Here is a 19,021-nt window from a genome sequence, read left to right as displayed (position 1 = left end):
ATCTGTTTAGTAAACAAGGGGCGGGGAACCAGAGACCCTCCAGAAGTTGCTGGACTGCACCTCTCATAATCCCAGCACATTGACCATGCTAGCTGGGGCTGATGGCAGAAGGGAGTCCAATATCAAATGGAGGGCCACACATTCCCCAGTCCTGCTGTAAACCAAGGTCCATAAATACCCATCCTGACAACAGCTTCTCAGGTCCAAGAGAGACAGCCTAGTACTTACCAAGGAGGCAAAAACCTATCGCTAGGATGAAATGCTCCAAATTATAGGTAGGGGTCCAACATGAATGAGTTCTCATCCATACAAAGCAATTCCCTTCACAAAGAAAACTAGGCGTCAGGGCCTTCCAGAGCCTAACATTCTCCCTGGTTCTAGTTTTCCAGCAGCCCCTACATACAATTTGAAGTGGTTTAGCTCAGAGGAAGTCTTAGGTCTTACTCTTGAGCAGAGCCTGTGGAATGGCAGAGAGGATTTTCCAGAGACTCTGGCTCTTCAAGATGCCTATGAAAACGATGTGGAACAGTGGTAGGCGAATGTTACACAAAACTAATATGCAGAAAGACGTGACACACTGTATTCGGGCACCTTGATTGTTCTGCAAATGGGCTTGGCTGATCTCTGGAAACAGAGTAAGCAAAATTTATCCATTGTTTAAAATCCAAACTGAGTAACTGTGAAGCTTTAGTCTACAAATGAAATGTTTCGCTTCAACAAACCATTTTGCGGCAGTTAAGAATGAAGTTTGTATACATTTGTGATAACCCTGTTCCAAAAGTGACCAACGACCCTTAGTCCTGACTAGGCAAAGCTTCAGTGTTTTAAAAAAGAATCAATTATATTTCATATTTGGAATAAGAAGAAGACAATAACAGACAATAGCTTACTTGATAAGATGGCACAGGTGGGTACGGAACAAGTACACCTTGGATCTGATTTCCAATATTGTTTGGCTGGCCACTGACTAGATTTTGGTTCTGAGATTGCTGGACGCCAACTAAACCCTGGTAGTTTTGCTGCTGGTTAGGCATAACTTGGTAACCTGCAAATACAGAAATATTATTATTCATTTTGACATGTTATAACAAAACATATTTATACCCCAGTTCCCTTTAGATGCTACAGCTGTAGTACAGGAATCTGTGGGTTTATAGCACAAATATGTTGTAATGTTTAAAGGATGAGCAAGAGGTTGGTAGGGATAACTGCACAGGATCTGTCAACAACTGTGCAGTAAGACCCATGTCAATAGCCCTGCTCATATAACTGTGGGCCTTTTCAGATGTCACAGCAACAGCACTGACTGAACTCACAGGAAAATGAGCTCCCATGCCAGTGTTATAACATCTAAAGGGAGGGCACTATAGATACATGGGGCAGTTTTGTTTGGACAGTTCCTCCAACTAATCATACTTAGTTGGCATGTGACAACTTTTGCCTATTTAAGTCCAGTGCAACTATGAGTTTGTACTTCATTTTCACTAAAATGACAGATTCTATTTAGGTATACAAAGCATTGGCTTTTTGAACTTTGATTTCTTTCCTTTTTCATTGTCTCCTTGAGTAATTTTGTTTTATTTTAATCAGTAACAACACATGCATATCAAGTTGAACAAGCCCACTGAACAACAATGCAAGACAGACAATTTATCTTACTTTTGAAGGCTGAGATGTGTGTGTTATGTGTGTGTCTGTTTACCTGGTCACAGGTCTGACTTATTTCATGAGTTGGAACAGTCCTAAGTATAAAAAGAACATGGAATATTTTGCAACAAAAGGTTCCCCCTCCTATCATCTTTTCCATTTACTGACAAGATGGTAGTTTGGAAGTCTCCCAGTGGGGTTCAAAGGACAGGAACAAGGGCTAAATTCTCACTGACCTTAAGCTAAGGTACCACCTCACTACTTAAAGGCCAAGGTATTATCTGATCACCTTAAAAGTATATTACAATATCTTCTTAAACCAAATGCCTTCATACAGATTGACAGAACAGGCTCAAGTTTCTAAGTTACTTAAGAAATGAAGACTGAGCATAGTGCCTATTTTTCTTCTATTTTGAGAATAAGGTATTTGGTCCCAGTAAAACTATGCATGGAGCTGGCAAGATTAGGCACTGCTCCTTAGCTGGGTGAACAGAATAAGTTAAGAGAAAAGGTTCTCTTTCCCACCCAATTACTGGAAAATAATTTGCATGTGGAATGTAAAAAAAAATGTACCATTCTTGTAAGCTTTTTTGTATACAGTGTAAAGCATTGGGTGGTGAGCACAGCTTTTAAAGGTATGGGATATTTCTCCAGTGAAAACCCAGCACTGTATCTGTAACATTCAGTCATGTTTTATTTCAATAAACTGACACTGAGCCCTTGGAAACTCAAATTAAGACCTACATTCTGCAATATACACCTTCATGTGTTAAAATATGATCAGCTGCCCCTTTCTCTTTTTTCTGGCCACATAATGCTATCTTTTTGCTCTTCTTCCTAATTGCTCCTTTACAATTGTGCCTTCCTGTCTCCCTGGAAAATCATATAAATAAAGTAAAGCACACAGTGCTTGAGAGGCCTCATTTCAGCTGTTGCAATGTGTTTGTCATTTTTTTTCTCCTTTGAAAACAGATGAGGGGGGCCAAGCCACTATTTGTACTTTGAAATGCTGAATGCTGTGCTGAACTTTCAGACACTGATTTCCCTGTACTCAGTTTCAAGGGAAGTATCATATTCCATTGCACTTTGCTGTCCTGCTTTTGAAAACAAGATGTATCACCTGTGTCAGTGCTTTGCTGTTTAATCGGTTCGGCCTAACTCTCAATGGAAGTGTTTCAGCTGGACAGCCATGCTGCATTATTTACATGTGTGCATTCACAATCCCAGACACTGAATACAGTACTAAACCTTAGGGCTCTCCCAAAAATGAACCCATTCATGATACCTTGTTTTTGTTTTTCTACAAGTCTTTCCTGCAGCAAATTTATTTGATTCAGAATGAGCATGACATAAGATGTTAAGTCTGATGAGTGGACTACATCTGTTTTCTAGGCACAGGCTATCAAATATCATGTTCATTACTAGATAAAGATTCAAAAGCTCAGAATGGAGAAGTGGCTGATTTCACCCAACTTCTTGTCCTTAAGGCAGGTTTGCCTTGTACCTAAAATATTGGATGTACTATGCAAAACTACATCCTGTAGAAGCAGGATCTTTATTTCCTTATTAAGATCATATGTATGCATCAAGGAAATAAAGCATGCAATGTCTTTTAAAAGGTGAAATCAGTAATAATCTGAAGTAATTGCAGCTAAAACACTTGTTAACAATTTACTATTAAGACTATTAAACTTAAAAGATGTGTACAAACCAGATTAAATATGCATGGTCGCAAAATTACAGTTTACTTAGTATACCTCCCTCCCAATCTTGTTTAGAAAAGAGAGATCCTGAGGTTTTATCATGCTCTCTCTCAACAGTTCTATATTTTCAAATAAAATAGATGCCTGAATATATTCAGCACCTAACAAATTGTGTCCAGCAGCACTAGAACCCAGGCTAAGGTACCAATGATGGCACAGAAACTGGAAATCTACAAAAGTGCTGCAACTTCATTTTTTAAAAAAAAAAAAATATTTCTCAGGGACTGCAGTGTAGCTGTGAAAATTATTCAGTGTCTTCTGGCACTTTCACACAGACAAAGCAAAAATCAATTTTCCATGCTGAGAGAGGAACTAGGGCAATATAAATTGCTGCTAACACACTGCCCCATGGGTTTCAAGACACTTTCTATTTTTAGCTTCACTATTCTACCCCAGAATACCAAGTGGCATGAAAGAAATACAGCACTCAGCAGGAAAAAGAAAGGGAAGAAGCAACACCTGCTGAAATTTATTTTACAGCTGCGCTAGCAAACTGTAGTTTAAAACCTCATGCTTCCCAAAATTCAAGAGCTCTGCAAAGAACGAGAAAATACATTCTGCAATACTATCTCTTCCTTAAGTAACAAAATTGCTTATAGTACCACGATCTGCATCTCATACAATTAGGAAGAGACATAATATTTCACTAACATAGTGCAAACCTCAAGCATGGTGAGAAAACACAAAAAAAAACACAGGACACACAAAACAGACCACAAAAAGGCAAAAAAAGCCTGTCATAGATATTCTTGCCCAATGTCTGTTTCTGAACATCACCTTCCTGGTGCTTCCTTCTAGTGCCACCTAGGTAAGGACAGATGTTGCTGACTTTTCTTTCTTTATTTTCTTAAAGGGAAGAACAGTGTTTGCTCCTTGATCAGAAAGCAACAATCCAAGACAGACACACCTGAGACCCCTTTAAAAAGGAAGCCAGGAAGCAGCTGAAAAAGAGACCGGTTCACTGTGAGAAATGTAACCCTCTCAGACAGTGTTACGGCCCCGAATCCAACAGCTCATGAATAAAGCCAACCTACTGCACAATCTATCACACATACCACGGCCTGGTTTGCCACAGAGACACACATAAAACCACACATTTACTATACTACAAAATACGTAGATATTCTGAAAGTTGTTTTCAGTAATTATCTAAAATACTTAAAATGCTGCAAAGTAAAAAAAAAAAACAGGTCACTGAAGATAGTGGTGAACAACAGGTAGCATTCAAATGGGCTTATTTTTGCTTTCACTTAAGAAAGAATGGGCTTAAACACTTCAGTCCTTTCACATTTTGCAGAGCACTTGTGCTTTTTTTGTACTTACATGGATACTATTTCCTATTGCCCTAGAAATCTTTAAACTCCCATACACACAGCAGGAAACTTTCCAGGCCTTCAAACATCCTGAAACTAACTTGACATTTCCTCTAAGCTTCAGCTGGTGGTTCCAGAAGCTTCTAAATGTGTGTATAAACTGGCACAACTCCTCAGAAACAAACCCGCTCTGGCCCTTTGGCTAACGTGCAAAACCCCTTCCGCAGGAGCATACTGATGAGCAATGTCTACATCCACAATGTATTGGTCATGGAAGTCTTGCCCAGCATGAGTTGTAAAACAGGAAGTGGGAAATACTGTTCGAAATGGAAAATATTTAGGCTGGGACCCATGCAACCAAGTTCTACACTGCAAAGGAAGTTTCTGCTTGAGTTTCATCAACAGCAATCCTCAATATTGTAAGGCAAACTTGGGTGAGAAAACAGAGGAGAATTTTAATAACTGTGTGACGTGGTTGGCTAATGAGCCCTAAAATATCTCAAAGGCAGCCAAGTCAGAGACAGTATCCTTATGCAATTAAAAGAAGTATATTGGATTAGAAGGTAAATTAAGGAATTTCTAGGCCTCTCCTTCCTTTCTATAGCCACCTGTGCCCTCCCCAAAAGTTTCTTGGGGCAGGGCTTCTAAAGAATGCAAGATGGAATGCAGGGCATTTCTAGAAGCAGGAAGAATTAGGATTCAAGCCACTGCATATATCCAACCTCTATACTTAGAAGTTACTTGCAGTTCCATTGAAATTCAATAAATCAGTGTGAAAAGTTTGTATCTATTTTTTATACTGATTTCAATAGGTCCCAACTTCATATTGATTCAAGGCAACTTGTTCAGATCTAAAATAAAGATTAAAGTAATAGCATGTGCACACAAAAAGAGAGAGGGTTCATTTTAAACCTTGCTAAGATGGACAAAATCTGACTTTAACATGGCTGTATTCCCATGTACAATGGCAAACATAAGCAAATATGATCATACAATTCTCTCTCATTCAATGTTAGTAGCCCTAAACCTACTACAGAACTACACTTTAATAGTGCCAAAATCATTGCTGAAATATAATAGATTTGAAAGGTGGTTCTTTAAAAAAATAAAATATATTATATTCTATTAGGATTTCTTTATCATCCTTGCCCTTGTAATATTGTGGTGCTCTGTAAATGTTTTCAAACACTGCTCAATAAGAATTAGTTATGTGATTTAAAATTTGTTTTTTAAAGTGAGAAAGCCTTAACTTTTTAATTTTTTTCTGGAATGCATGCTTCTGTCCCAAAGACATCCTCAAGGTGACTTAAAATAGCTGATATATAAAGGAATGGCTAATATTTGACTTTTCAAATGCTCAAATGCTACTTCATCCCTTCACAATGAGTCAAGGTGGCTCCTACCAATATAATCAACGCAGACTTTAAAACAGGTCTTCCTGGAGCCTTTGTGTGGGATTTGGAAGAGAGCAGACACTCTGGGTATTCTGATAACCAGCCTGATCCTTTCCTATAAAAGATCTTTCCATGTGGGCCTACGTAGATACAGCATGCCTGACCCAATGGTGTAAGAGGTATTCCTTTTTTCAAAACACAAAGTTTTCAAAGGCGGCATTAAAAAACCCTTATCAACATGACTAGATCAAGGCCACGATCTCGTTTTTGACAGCCCTTGCACTTCTACAGCACATATTAAAAGAGAAGCCAATCCTATATTCCCTGCTATTTATTTAGCTGCTGTGGGAATGAAAACATGCTCACTGAGAACACAAGTGTTGCCAGTGGGACAAAAGCCGTAACTGTTCCTCTTCATATTCTAGAAAGCGTTTCTAAGAGGCTCTCAAGTAAAGCAAAATTTCAAAAAATAAAGCAAAGCATCTGAGCCCAATTGTCAATTCTCAAAGAAGAATCCCCTTTGTACTTCTTAACAATTAATGCATGCACAAACACTAAACCATACTGAAGTACAAACCTTCTTGACAATAGAGCTCAATCTGCAAAAAGTAAGAGTGTCATTGTATTAAAACTACCGCCTATGACTAAACGAGGTTCAAGAAACAGCAGAAAACACACGGAAAAGACAAAGCCGAAATGTTATAGTTTTCTATGATTTTGAGGATGAAGACCCAGAGAAACATCAAAACCCAAGGGCAATGGGAGATAAACTTGTTCGCCATAACTCAGGATCAGAGATATCTTATCTGAAGAATTTCTGAACAAGCTTAAGGTAAAAACCTATGGAACAATGCTACAGTTATAGTATAAATTGCACAAACTTGAGAGTTGAAAATTGAGGAGAACATCAATCCATGTAAATTTGGACTTTTGTTAGAAGTTCTTCACATTGCCAAAAATGGACTGAAGAGAATGAGTGTTCAAGGTTATGTTTTCCAAACAAATAATTTACTTCCCACCCTCTTTTCTTGTGAATCCGGTCACTTAGGATTCATCAGCTCGAACAATTTAAAAGAATGCATTTTCACCAAATGGGAATTCTATCAGCACTTCAAAGCCAAAAAAACCTTACTTTATTTATAACAGACCTTTCAGGCTTTTACAACAAAACTGCATTCCCTCCTGCATTACACAGCACCCTGAAAAAGTCCAGAAGTACATGCATTTGGGCTGTAGAGGGTGGGGAGGGGGAGAGACCACCAACCTGTCTGCTGTGCAGGCTGTGGCAGTGGCTGGTTTTGCTGTGTGTTGTAATGAACAGAAGTAACTGGCCGATACTGCTGACTGGAGTGTGGATACTGGCCTGGAGCACAGTAACAGGCTGGCATCTAAAAAGGAAGCAACATGTTGAAGATTCATTTATATGCTTCTATAATTGAGTCAAGTCCAACAGCATAAAATGATGGCAGATAAATAAGAAAGCATATAAGCATACACATACACATACTCAGAAAAGCAAGTCTAGTGAAAAATAGGAGGAGTGGGGTTATATAATGTTTAGCTGCTGAACAGAATTATCTCTTGGTGAAATTTTAACATGCATTCATTGTATCCAGCTTTAGATCCAAAACAGCAGAAAGACACAATGTAGCTCCATGATTTGTCATCCGATGTGATAACCGAAGTATTTGGTTGTATCAGGCATGGCCAAACTTGGCTCTCCAGCTGTTTTGGGACTACAACTTCCATCATCCCTAGCTAACAGGACCAGTGGTCAGGGATGATGGGAATTGTAGTCCCAAAACAGCTGGAGGGCCAAGTTTGGCCATGCCTGGGTGGACACAGTGAGCATGATTAATCTAAGTACACTTATTTCAATAGGTTTTCTCCCTCCTGAATATGACTTTGTTGGATCCATTATCATAAACAGAAGAGGCTCTTGTGGAAGTCTCAACAATAACAAGACACAGGCTATAAAAAGTACAGTGGTACCTCGAGTTACAAACATCTCAGGTTACAAACGCTTCAGGTTACAAACTCCGCTAACCTGGAAGAGTTACCTCGAGTCAAGAACTTTGCCCCAGGATGAGAACGGAAATCGTGTGCCGGCGGCGCAGCAGCAGCAAGAGGCCCCATTAGTGAAGTCACGCCTCTAGTTAAGAACAGTTTCAGGTTAAGAACAGACGTCCGGAACGAATTAAGTTCGTAACTAGAGGTACCACTGTAGTCTCACTTAAAATACGTATTGTTTAGGTCAAAATACAGTATTACAAATATGTCAGTGGAACACCTATGAGGCATTATTTTAACTATTGTAATGCACACACAGTCCTTTTAAAGAACAGAAGACTCGAATATGTAATAAATATGTATCAACTTCTAATTCTGCTAAAATTAAGCTATAAAAAAGTTAATACTTGTTGACAGCAAGGGTCCTTTAATTCTTTCTGTGACTGAAGTATGAAGTTCAGATTGCTTCCACATAAATTAAAGGGGTGGGAGGAAGAGGAAGCCCTACACAAAGCCAGATTCAGCTTAATCAGCAGTTAATATGAACGACACCTTTGACATTGTCTGGTAATATTACAAAGCTCTCTCTACCTGTGGCATTGGTTGCTGCATATATCCCTGTTGCTGAAGAACTTGCTGGTTGACAGGGTGGCTGGATGCACTGTAATTAGGAGTAGGAACAGGTTGGCCAGGGGGTGGCGGTGGGGCTGGTGGAGGAGGTGGGGCCGTTGCTATGATGAAACCAGATTGCTGTGGGGGCTGAAGGACAACCGTGGACTGGAACATGGTGGCATGAGGATCAGCAGCTTCCCCAGATGGCTGTCGGGAGAGACTCATATGGCTAAATTGGGATCCTAGGTTGTCTTGCTGAAATAAGCAAAACAGTAAGAGTTATTCCTCTTTCGAATGCACGAGAGGAGATAGCACTGTTTGATTAAAACAACAACACACAACTAAACATGAAACAGTGAAGTATCCTCACATCTAGTTATAGCAGCTTAAAAGTGAAAGCTTTAAGACAAAGGTAACATCTCATTAACAGCAATAAGTAGAAATATGGGAAATGAGACACAAATTTTATACCTACAGCAAGAAACACAAACTTTAATGTTTGTAAAAGCTGTGCTCAGTGTGCCTGGTAATACTTTCTGATGCTATTGTACCATGGAAATATTTGCCAACAGATACAGATGCAAAAAGCTGGGGAACCTTGGGGGGGGGGAGGCACGGAATCTGGCTACCGTATTTTTCGCTCTATAAGACGCACCAGACCACAAGACGCACCTAGTTTTTGGAGGAGGAAAACAAGAAAAAAAATATTCTGAATTTCAGAAGCCAGAACAGCAAGAAGGATCGCTACACTGTGAAAGCAGCAATCCCTCTTGCTGTTCTGGCTTCTGGGATAGCTGCACAGCCTGCATTCGCTCCATAAGACGCACACACATTTCCCCTTACTTTTTAGGAGGGAAAAAGTGAGTCTTATATAGCAAAAAACACGGTATTTTGTGTATGAGAAGTTCAATTACGCAAAAGAGCAAATTTGAGTTTGTAACAAAAATGACATTTAGTAGCCAGGACAAATCACCTGTTCATTCATCGAACTTGGTTTTAAATATGTTGGGAGTGGTATATATATGTGTGTGTGTGTGTGTGTGTGTGTGTGTGTGTGTGTGTGTGTATTATATATAGGGCAGGATTCAGCTAACTAGTGCCACTAGCATAAGTGCACACAAGGACTTCAACTAATGCAATAGGGCTTTCCCATTCATCTGGTTTGATGTTAAAGCATAATTCTCCAAGTAGAAATGGACGAGAAATTCATCCAGTTTCTTTTTAATGCAAACATACCAAATTCACACTTCATGAATCAATACACAAACCAAAGGTGCAACTTATCCTTTGAAATTCACACTTCTCCAAATTTTGCAATGCGGTTATCCAACAAACAAACAAACTGCACACAAAAAATTATATACTGGGGGGAAATGAACACAAGAATGAGTGTATTGGGAGAAATTAGCATGAAAATGCACGCAAACATTCATGCGGTCCTTTAAAAAACCCACAAACTGATACAGAATTGGGTGAACTGAACTTTAGGCGGAAAAAGCAAGAACTGACAGACTCTGAAATTTTCAGATTCATCCAAAAGATTGCAATGAAGGACTCCGATATGTGGAGAATCTTACCTTGCATCAGGAAGCTGGATGTCTATAATTTTGAGTAATGCAGCTAGACTGCAGCACTCAAAAGGGGGGGGGGCAAACTCTGGTACCCATCAAACATTAAAGGGTGGCAGAAAGCTTTTTATTGCAGAGGGAGATGAGAGAAAGCAAAACACCTTAGGAGGTTAGTCAAAGAAATAGGCGGGGGGGGGGAGAGAAGGAAGGGCCCTAACAAAATAAAAAATATTCAAGGGGTACAAACAAATACTGTTTGGCTGAGAAAAAGTAATGTCAAAGAAGGGTTTTTTTAAAAAAAAACCAAGAATACAATTGTTTTTGTGCACACAGCTTGTTTTTAACTTGCAGGTAAACTTCCAATGAACTCAGGACAGGATTACTTTCTTCCTTGAACCCCTTTTTTGCACCCCGGTCCATGCCGAATTACCTTGGAAGCTACAGCCAGTCAGTATTTGTATTATTTATTATGCATGCACATCCCAACACATGAAGCTAAGTCTATAAAGATACTGTCATGCACAGAAGAGGTGAGTAGAAGGTATTATACCACAGTGTATTGCTGGGTAGACGAGACGGGCAGGAGCGGGGGTGGATAAGTGACTGTGGAGAATTGAACAGGCTGTGAAGAAGGCTGAAGAGGTCGGATAGGCTGAAGAAGTAACAGTGGAACACACACCAGTTAACAACAGAGTAAGAAGAAATGGAAGTGGCAGTATTTCTCTTCTTTTTTGGGGGGGAATTTATGCAAAATCAAGAACATCCTCCATATTAATTGTGCAACTAAAAGTAAAATTGACACAAGACTCAGATTACCTACAGTAACCCTAAAGATAAGCATTCCTCCATCTATAGGTGTGACTTGCTTCATAAGGACGTCCCACACCACATTAAGCAAGATGGATTTGTAAGATTCTTAGCTCTTAAAAACTTAGGCACACACATTGCATATGTAACCACGACAGGTTGTCTCACTGCTTTAAGAAAATGCAGTCTCTTGGAACAAAAATTTGTCCCCCCAAGTCATATATAGGACAGCACCACCTTTCCCCAACTAATAGCCACAACGATCCACCATTTCCTTCTCATCGGATGCCAAGAGCGCTCAGTCAAGCATTGCATATTTTGACATGCGCACCTGTGATAGGATGTGATTGGTTGCTGGCTGTTGCTGAGGTGGCAGGGGAGGAGGTGGCTGCTGAGGAGGTCCAGGCACTTGGTTTCTAACAGGCTGCTGAGGCATAGGAGGATTATACACAACTGGAGTGCCATCTGGATTAATGAATGGCTGACCTAGAGGACCGAGATGAAACACACACACACACATTATTCAGCAAAAGGCAATTTACCGGCAAAACAAAACATAGCATTACAACCACTGCCTATTTTCAAGAGACAGCGCTGCTTTATAGTTTACTCCTCAAGAGGATGAAAGAGTTTAATAGCAGGTGTCAAAACAAGGCTTTTTTGTGGGAAGATTAAGTGGGAAGACCTTTGTAGATGGTCTTCCTTTCAGATACTGTTCAGCTTTAGCAGCAGAACCGTATCATACCTCTTCACTCTCAACTGAAGGTGGCCCAATAAAGGACTACTGTACATTTATTCATATCTACCAACCTAGGTATAGAAGGTATTAACAGAAAAAAGTAATTTAAGATCATAAACCAATTGCAGCATCTATACTTGTCAATTCCACATTATTATTCTTATTATTTATTCATGTGCCATTTGAAAATATTGTACGCACAAGAGCTCCTCATAAGGCAGAAGAGCATCATCTGATGAGAAATCCTCACTATTCCTCACCGTTTGTACATCAAGGTATATAACATTACAATTTTACAAAGTCCTCTGAGGAGGTGTTAAAATACATGTTGCTGCAAAATTAGGAGAAGGGGAAATCAGGCTGGGAGGGTGGGGAAGAGAAAGGCAGAAAGATCTTTGTGATCTTCAGACGAAGGGTGGGATATACATTTAATAAATAACTGATAATAATCTTTTTTAAAATTTATTTTCTTTTACACATTATGGAAAGTTAAACGTTATTGTTAAAAGGAAGGAAAGGGGAAGGAGAGAGACAGAGAGAGAGAGACAGAGACAAGGCACAGACATCCACGGCTGGATACCAACCTGTTTGAGGGTTGATCAGAATACTTCCAGGTGGTATGCCTGCCGCTTCCAAGGGAAGCAAAAAGAAGCTACTGCTAGGAGGCGCCACTTGCCCACTTATGCCACCGTCAAAGGGAAGGGAACTACTAGTGCTGACAGTTGGATAGACGGCAGATGTGCCATGAGAAGGCTGGCTGAGAGCTGTGACTGGAAGAGGCTGCTGGGTGTGAGAAAGAGAACCCGTGGATGACCCTACACTACTAGAAGACTCTGAACCTAGGAGAGGAGTAACGAGAAATGAATTTCACCTAGAGACAGAATAACAGTCATGCACATTTAAATAGGCAGGTTGTTATTAAATGCTTAACGCTTTTAAATGCACAGCCTGGAACTACAGTAGCTGCCCCGCCCCACCCCAACCCCTGCAGCTTCTCCTGATTGTGAGTTGCATCAGCTACAAGTGCATGCCAGGAGAGCAGAGGGGCCTGCCCTAAGCTGCCCCAAACTTCTGCACAGGTTCTCTGCCCTCATGCCGGGCAGGAGAAAAATAAAGCAGAATGGCAACACACCATGTCTTATTCCCCACTCCCACCCAAAAAGAAGGTTCTAATCAATGGAGCAGTAGGCTGAGAAATCTGAGGCAACCAAAGCATGCAGAAGCAGCCTTCAAAAGAGACCATGTAACACCATTAGATCCCCCTCTATCACATACATAGCCTGCAACAGAGTTTATGTCTGCTGCATTGGGTGGGGGGACTCTGAGGCTCTTGAGCTCCAACACATCAGCCACAACCAGCAAGGCCAGCTGTCAGGGAAAATGAAAATTGTAGTGCAACAACTGGAAGGCCACAGGTTCCCCATCCTGATCTACCCCACCCTCGTATATCAGTCAGTGAATTAGGTATCAAGATGAAGCTAATCTTAAGGAGAAGTCAACACTAAGCCATGTTGATGTCAATAGGCAATATTAAGAACCGTATTTAACCTATTACCAAAATGGGACTTGGCATAGCTCTACTTTAGCTTTAATATTTCAAATTCTGTAATAAGTGTACATATATGAGATGCAAGAATAAGTCAGCAGCTTCTGTATAATCTTTAAGGTGATAAATATCTGAGATGAAGCCAACATCTTTCATTTTAAATGGCTCTGTTGAGCCAAGATTTGTCTTTTTTTAATGAACAATTGCTCCTCACTGAGAAGAGCTCTCACTCTGATTGCACTTTTCATCTTCACACAGCAGATCAAAATTTATGGTACTAATTTTGCTTTTCAGTTGTGGCTGAATCAGTATGCTGCAAGCATGTCTACAAGTGTACCTTGCAACATGATGCAGCACTGATGAAACTGTGGAAAGAATGTATACTGGCTTTCGTACCATTCTAAATCAAGCCACATGCTAGGAAAACAATTAACCATTTATAAAATGGTATAATCTTCAAGATTTCAAATTTGATTGACATCAGCATAATTAAAGCTAAATCTGCATCCATATTAGAATCATTTTTCAGTATTTTAGAGGTTTATCGTTTGTGTGTTTGCTAGCTTGCACTCATTTGGGAGGAAGAGCAGGATAGTCTTATTATTATTACTATTACTATTACTACTGCTACTACTACTACTACTACTACTAGGAATCAATAGTCCAAAATGTCTGGATAGCACCAAGTTGGCTACTCCAGATTTATACTATGGTTTGCTAGACTGAAATGGCCTCTGTGTACTAGTATGTTACATATGAAATCTGAATACCTAAAGCTTTAATGCTTTCGTTTTGGTGTATCAGATCAATGTAGGCGTGGCCCACTGGTCTATTTCTGGAGGATCATTCACTGACTGTAGGCTGACTGAAAATAATCCTCGACTAGTTTATTCATTTATTTGATTTTTATGCTGCCGTTTTGCTCAACTGGGAGCCAAGTCAACATAATTAAACCATCAACTTAAAGTATATAATTAAAACCAAGCAACATAAAATTACATTCGCAACATCAATCAAATTATATTCAAACTGCCATTTAAAATCAAGCAACAACCTAAAAGACTACAATCTGATCCAGCAAGGCACTCGTTATGTTCCTAAGCAAGACTGCAGACTCAGGACCGCTTGACACAGATTGCTTGTACCTTAACTGTGAAGAGATCCTATGTATGTACTCTTGCTTTGGAAATTTAACACACTGTGGGTGACCACTGAGATTCCAGCAAAAAACTAAAGTTCTCCCGGGACTGAAGTTAGTGCTTTCCCAATGAATTACCCAACCTGTTTCTTATAGGGCCAACCTAACTATAGGATTTTCTAACATGCACAGGTATGCACTCACTTCACAACAGTGAACATTTTGCACAAGTTTAAAAGTTTTGTTTTATACCTGTGGATGCCCATTAGGAAGTTCAGAGAGGGAGAAAATGAGTGTATTCTAACAACTAACACAGCAAAGAACTGGAAGGACCAATCCTGGAGAACTACCAAGGAAAATGTTACAGTACTGTAGCCTCAATACTATGGGAACATTGTTGTGAAATCCAAACATCAAACAGTGATGTCTTGCTAGACAGCAGTAATGGAAAGAGCTCTTGTGTATTGCTGTGCCCGTAACCTTAATTTTTTATGTGAAGAAACTCTCCACAAGAGACTGAACACCATCACCAACAAATATCCCTATTCCTCCCACAATATGGCCTACAGATTGATATGTTGGGCTATGTCCAAACTCAGCGTTGAATTGTAAAGCAGAGATGAGATGGACCCTGTGAAATTAAGTGAAGGTTCTGAAAGAGCTAAGTAAATGCTGGAACACTGGAAGTTCTGCAAATGCCCTGCTGCCTTTCACAGTCATATCACAAACAAGCTCTTAACAGCCTCCATCGAGTGAGGCCACAAACCATGTTTCATTGACATGTTCTGCTAGAAGACCCAGAGATCAACAGCTTTTGCTAACATCGGGAGGCTAAAAAAAATAAAACAAAGATAACTAAGCAAGCTGACTTTCAAGACTGGTACTTTGTGTTTCAGAAAGAACATGCACTACTACAGATTTAGGATAATTCAGAGCTTTACACTCCCAGAAACGAAAAGTTGATAGCTGCTTAGCTGGCAAAGAACATAGCTCCCAGATCACCTGTATCCATAGGAAGATATATTTAAAAACTGGTTCCCATTAGTAGGACTGAGCCTCTCATAGCTCGCACCTTTTGTCAAATGAAGTTATTCCTTAAATTCATGCTTAACAAAAAATAATTCATCTTATTTACTTATTTAATTTCTATAAGCGAAGCAAAACTTGATACAGAAGATAATTACCTTCAATAGGAGATAGCCTAAATGTAGACATAAAAAATAACAAATGCTTTCGTCATCGGGGAAGGGCTGTAAGCTCAGTGGCAGGGCACCTGCTCTGAATGCAGAAGGTCCCAGATTCAATCCCCAGTATGTCCAGGTAGGGCTGGGAAAGACCCTTATCTTAAATCCCAGAGACCTGCTGCCAGTCAAAGTAGACAATACTGAACTAGGCAGTTGCCCATGGGAGGCAACGTTGGCAGGGTTGTTCACCTGGCTTCCCAAAACTGAACATCACTACCAATTACCAAGAGGGAAAAGGGGAACAGTGAGACAGCGGGAAAGCTCAGCTTGTCCAAGCCCAGGAGTGCAGAAGGCTGTGCTTGGATTTGGGCATGGGTAGCCTGCACTCAAATCCCTGCTTTATAGACACTGGGTCACAACTGTCTCAATCTATCCCGGCTCACGTATTTGCTTCAAAGGTAAGTACTTGCACAAGTACTTGTGTACATTAAATCCAATGTGTGTTTTATCTTACATGAAGAGTACACTTGCCATTTGAAACCTTACACCAATAAATTCTCAGCCATTCTTATGAAACTGACTATTGTAGTTATTCCCCCCAATTTTTTGCTTATGTCTAGGACCCCCCAGTGTTATTGAAATGAAAACTTTCCAATCTAAATACGTCAGGGAAATACTGTAATGTTAACTGAAATTAAATTCCTTGACTGGCACTATATACTGTATGTCAGGTTTCAGTTTATTGTCCACAGTAATTAATCAGAACCAGCTGGGTTAATGCTGACCCAAATGCCTTGCCTAACCAGGTAGTCCAAATACATTGCATAATCAATGGTTTCTAACATGGTTTTTTTTTGGGGGGGTGTCACTGACTCAGGTGGTAAAGTGGGGTAAAGCCATTGCCTTTATTCCAGCTGCAATGGGGTAACAGTGGGCCTTGCTTGTCTTTTTATAACAACACAAACTTAATCACTATATCAGGAATGGGGAACCTGTGGCCCTCCAGATGTTGCTGGACTCCCAAATCTCATCATCCCCAGCAAGCAATGAATGACCAGTGGTAAGATACAATTGGTGTTGTTGTCCAATGACATTTGGAAAGCCACAGATTCCCAACCACCACACTACAGACTTGTTTTGCAGCAAAATGCTATTGCAATTAAGCCAAAGCAACTCTCCTCAAAATAATCTCTGAAAGGGTGGAGGACTACTTTTTGCAAAAAGCGGCTATATTTTCTCCTTAGATATTTGACGCATGTACACATTAGCAGATTGTTTGTCACTCATACCTGTCTTAGATAGTCTGCCTGTGCTTTTGCTGCTTCCAGTGCTATCGCCTCTTGTCAGAACAGAGATCCCACTGAAGCTGCTGGCTTTGGTCACAGCTGGCTTCAAATTGCGAAGGGAGCTATCAGAGTCGGTGCTGCTCCATGGACGGGATTCAGAATACTTTAGCTCGTTGTCTGTACTGCTTTGAAGGCTGTTGGTTGACCTCCCTGAAGCATCCTTATTGACCCTGCAATTCACCAAATTGGCTCATAAAATACAGGGATTATTTGCAAAATCAGGGACAAGAAAAAGTGAAATGCGTGCAAAATACTTTGGGATTTTTTCAAAAAACCCAATTTATTCAATACCTAAAGATCTGCCGCCTTTGCTGGGTACTATTGGCTTCTTCCTCCTGGATTCTGTTGGCATGTTCAATAAAACAGTAGCTTAATATTTTATTAGAAAAAGCAAATAAGAACTTGTTTAAAAACTGATTTCTCTTACCTTTTGTCAATAATGTAATTCTCTTGGGAACACAGCGACTGAGGAAGAAACAGTGTAGAATGAAGATCACCATTGCTAACTACTGTATTATCAATCCCAATGTGACAAATAATATGACACACACGTTTAAATGTATTTTGGTTACCTGTAATAAATAGCCCATACTACCCAATAACGGTTCACAAGTTAATAGTAAGATTATAGCAAGCCATGTCACACAATGGCCTAGTCTACTCCTAATGCTAAGCCATGGTTTGTTTAGTCTAACTATGGTTTGTTTGAACATGTGAACCCAGCCCAGCAATCTAAGCCTGACTTGTTTTATGCCAAACCATAAGGTGCTGGCTGCTTTTTTCATTATATTGTATGAAATTACAATGATACGAAAGAGTCAGAATGATTACAGAATCACCATCTGTACAGGCGGATGTCTGAGCTCATTTTAAATAATGGTAAGATGATTTTTGCTTAATGAGCAGCAATACAAAGATCTTTACTCCCTCTGTAAGGGCAGATCAGGATTGTAAGGAGGTGGTAAGGGGGGCAAGACTACCTTGACAAAAAGTAATGCAACCTACATCCTCCACATTGGCACATCTATACTATCCCACACTCTTGTCACAGAAGTAGCATGCTATTAAAAAAATCCACATCCCATATTATGTAAGAAGTGAACAAATGCCTCCCCACCTTCATGTCTCTACTGCAAGTTTCTCAGAAATACAAAATATTCTTGAAAACCTTAAGATTCCAAGAAAATAATATGGATATAGGTTTTATTAGAAACAAGGGAAACTGGACAGCAAGTCTTAAAACATCCAGAATTTAGCAAGTCCTCAGGGGACAGCTGGCCTGATTAGTTTTTATTCCTCAGTCTGTTTTCCACCACTCCTTATTTGGCGTAAATTTTCCTTATCTAAAGGTCTACTGGTGGAGAAGAATAGCAGGTTGCTTGCTGGTTTCCAAACCAGCTGAATGCTCCCTCAACACACTGTTGAATGTTAATGTAGTCACAGCATTTTTATGACCTTTACCAAATGCATATCAAAGTGATTTAAATATTCAAGTATTATAAACAAAGTACTGTATAACAATCTAGGGTCACGGTAGTCATACATAGTCAAAGATGCTATGAATGTTCCTTGTAATTTAATACCTACATCTTGTGCAAATATTCGTTCTCTAGCTCTCTGGTACTCTTCTTCTCGTTCTTCTATAGATTTGCTTCTTCTGTCATCTTTTAATCGTATTCGCATCTAAATTAAATAAGTTATTAATTGCCAATTTCTATTGCACAATGCAAGTGTGTAGTCAAGACAACTATATGAGTTCAACATTTACCTGGTTATCATCTTTGTCTAGACTAGAGTTCTCTCTTTTAAGGATGTACCGCTTTTGAAAATCTTCACTTTTTTCATCTTTTATATGTTCACAAAACTTCTGGTCAGGTCTTTAAAAAAAATGAGCAAGATAAAATAATTCATGACAGGTATGAAAAGGTTTTAAATTGTGTGTACCTTTAAATCT

General features: G+C 39.7%; 1 protein-coding gene across 6 annotated transcripts in view; it reads right to left on the bottom strand.

The window, feature by feature from the left end:
• The window catches only part of R3HDM1 (R3H domain containing 1), a 48,317-nt gene that overhangs the window by 9,878 nt on the left and 19,418 nt on the right, over window positions 1-19,021 (bottom strand). For 2 of the 6 annotated variants that reach the window (XM_082197704.1, XM_082197707.1), the window contains 11 exons: window positions 18,836-18,944; window positions 18,655-18,750; window positions 17,495-17,532; window positions 17,359-17,409; window positions 17,011-17,237; window positions 12,438-12,692; window positions 11,446-11,600; window positions 10,858-10,959; window positions 8,719-8,994; window positions 7,382-7,505; window positions 891-1,045 (listed from right to left, as the gene is read on the bottom strand). In XM_082197704.1, the coding sequence (XP_082053830.1) occupies window positions 891-1,045; window positions 7,382-7,505; window positions 8,719-8,994; window positions 10,858-10,959; window positions 11,446-11,600; window positions 12,438-12,692; window positions 17,011-17,237; window positions 17,359-17,409; window positions 17,495-17,532; window positions 18,655-18,750; window positions 18,836-18,944 (1,588 nt within the window). The remainder of the gene's footprint in view (window positions 1-890; window positions 1,046-7,381; window positions 7,506-8,718; window positions 8,995-10,857; window positions 10,960-11,445; window positions 11,601-12,437; window positions 12,693-17,010; window positions 17,238-17,358; window positions 17,410-17,494; window positions 17,533-18,654; window positions 18,751-18,835; window positions 18,945-19,021) is intronic. The other 4 variants (XM_082197706.1, XM_082197708.1, XM_082197705.1 and 1 more) reach the window with 4 other exon arrangements.

Source organism: Podarcis vaucheri (assembly GCF_965113315.1).
Source record: "Podarcis vaucheri genome assembly, chromosome: 1".
Lineage (NCBI taxonomy): Eukaryota > Metazoa > Chordata > Lepidosauria > Squamata > Lacertidae > Podarcis > Podarcis vaucheri.
Note: the sequence above shows the minus strand (reverse complement) of the source record. Positions and strands in the feature narration are given on the sequence as shown.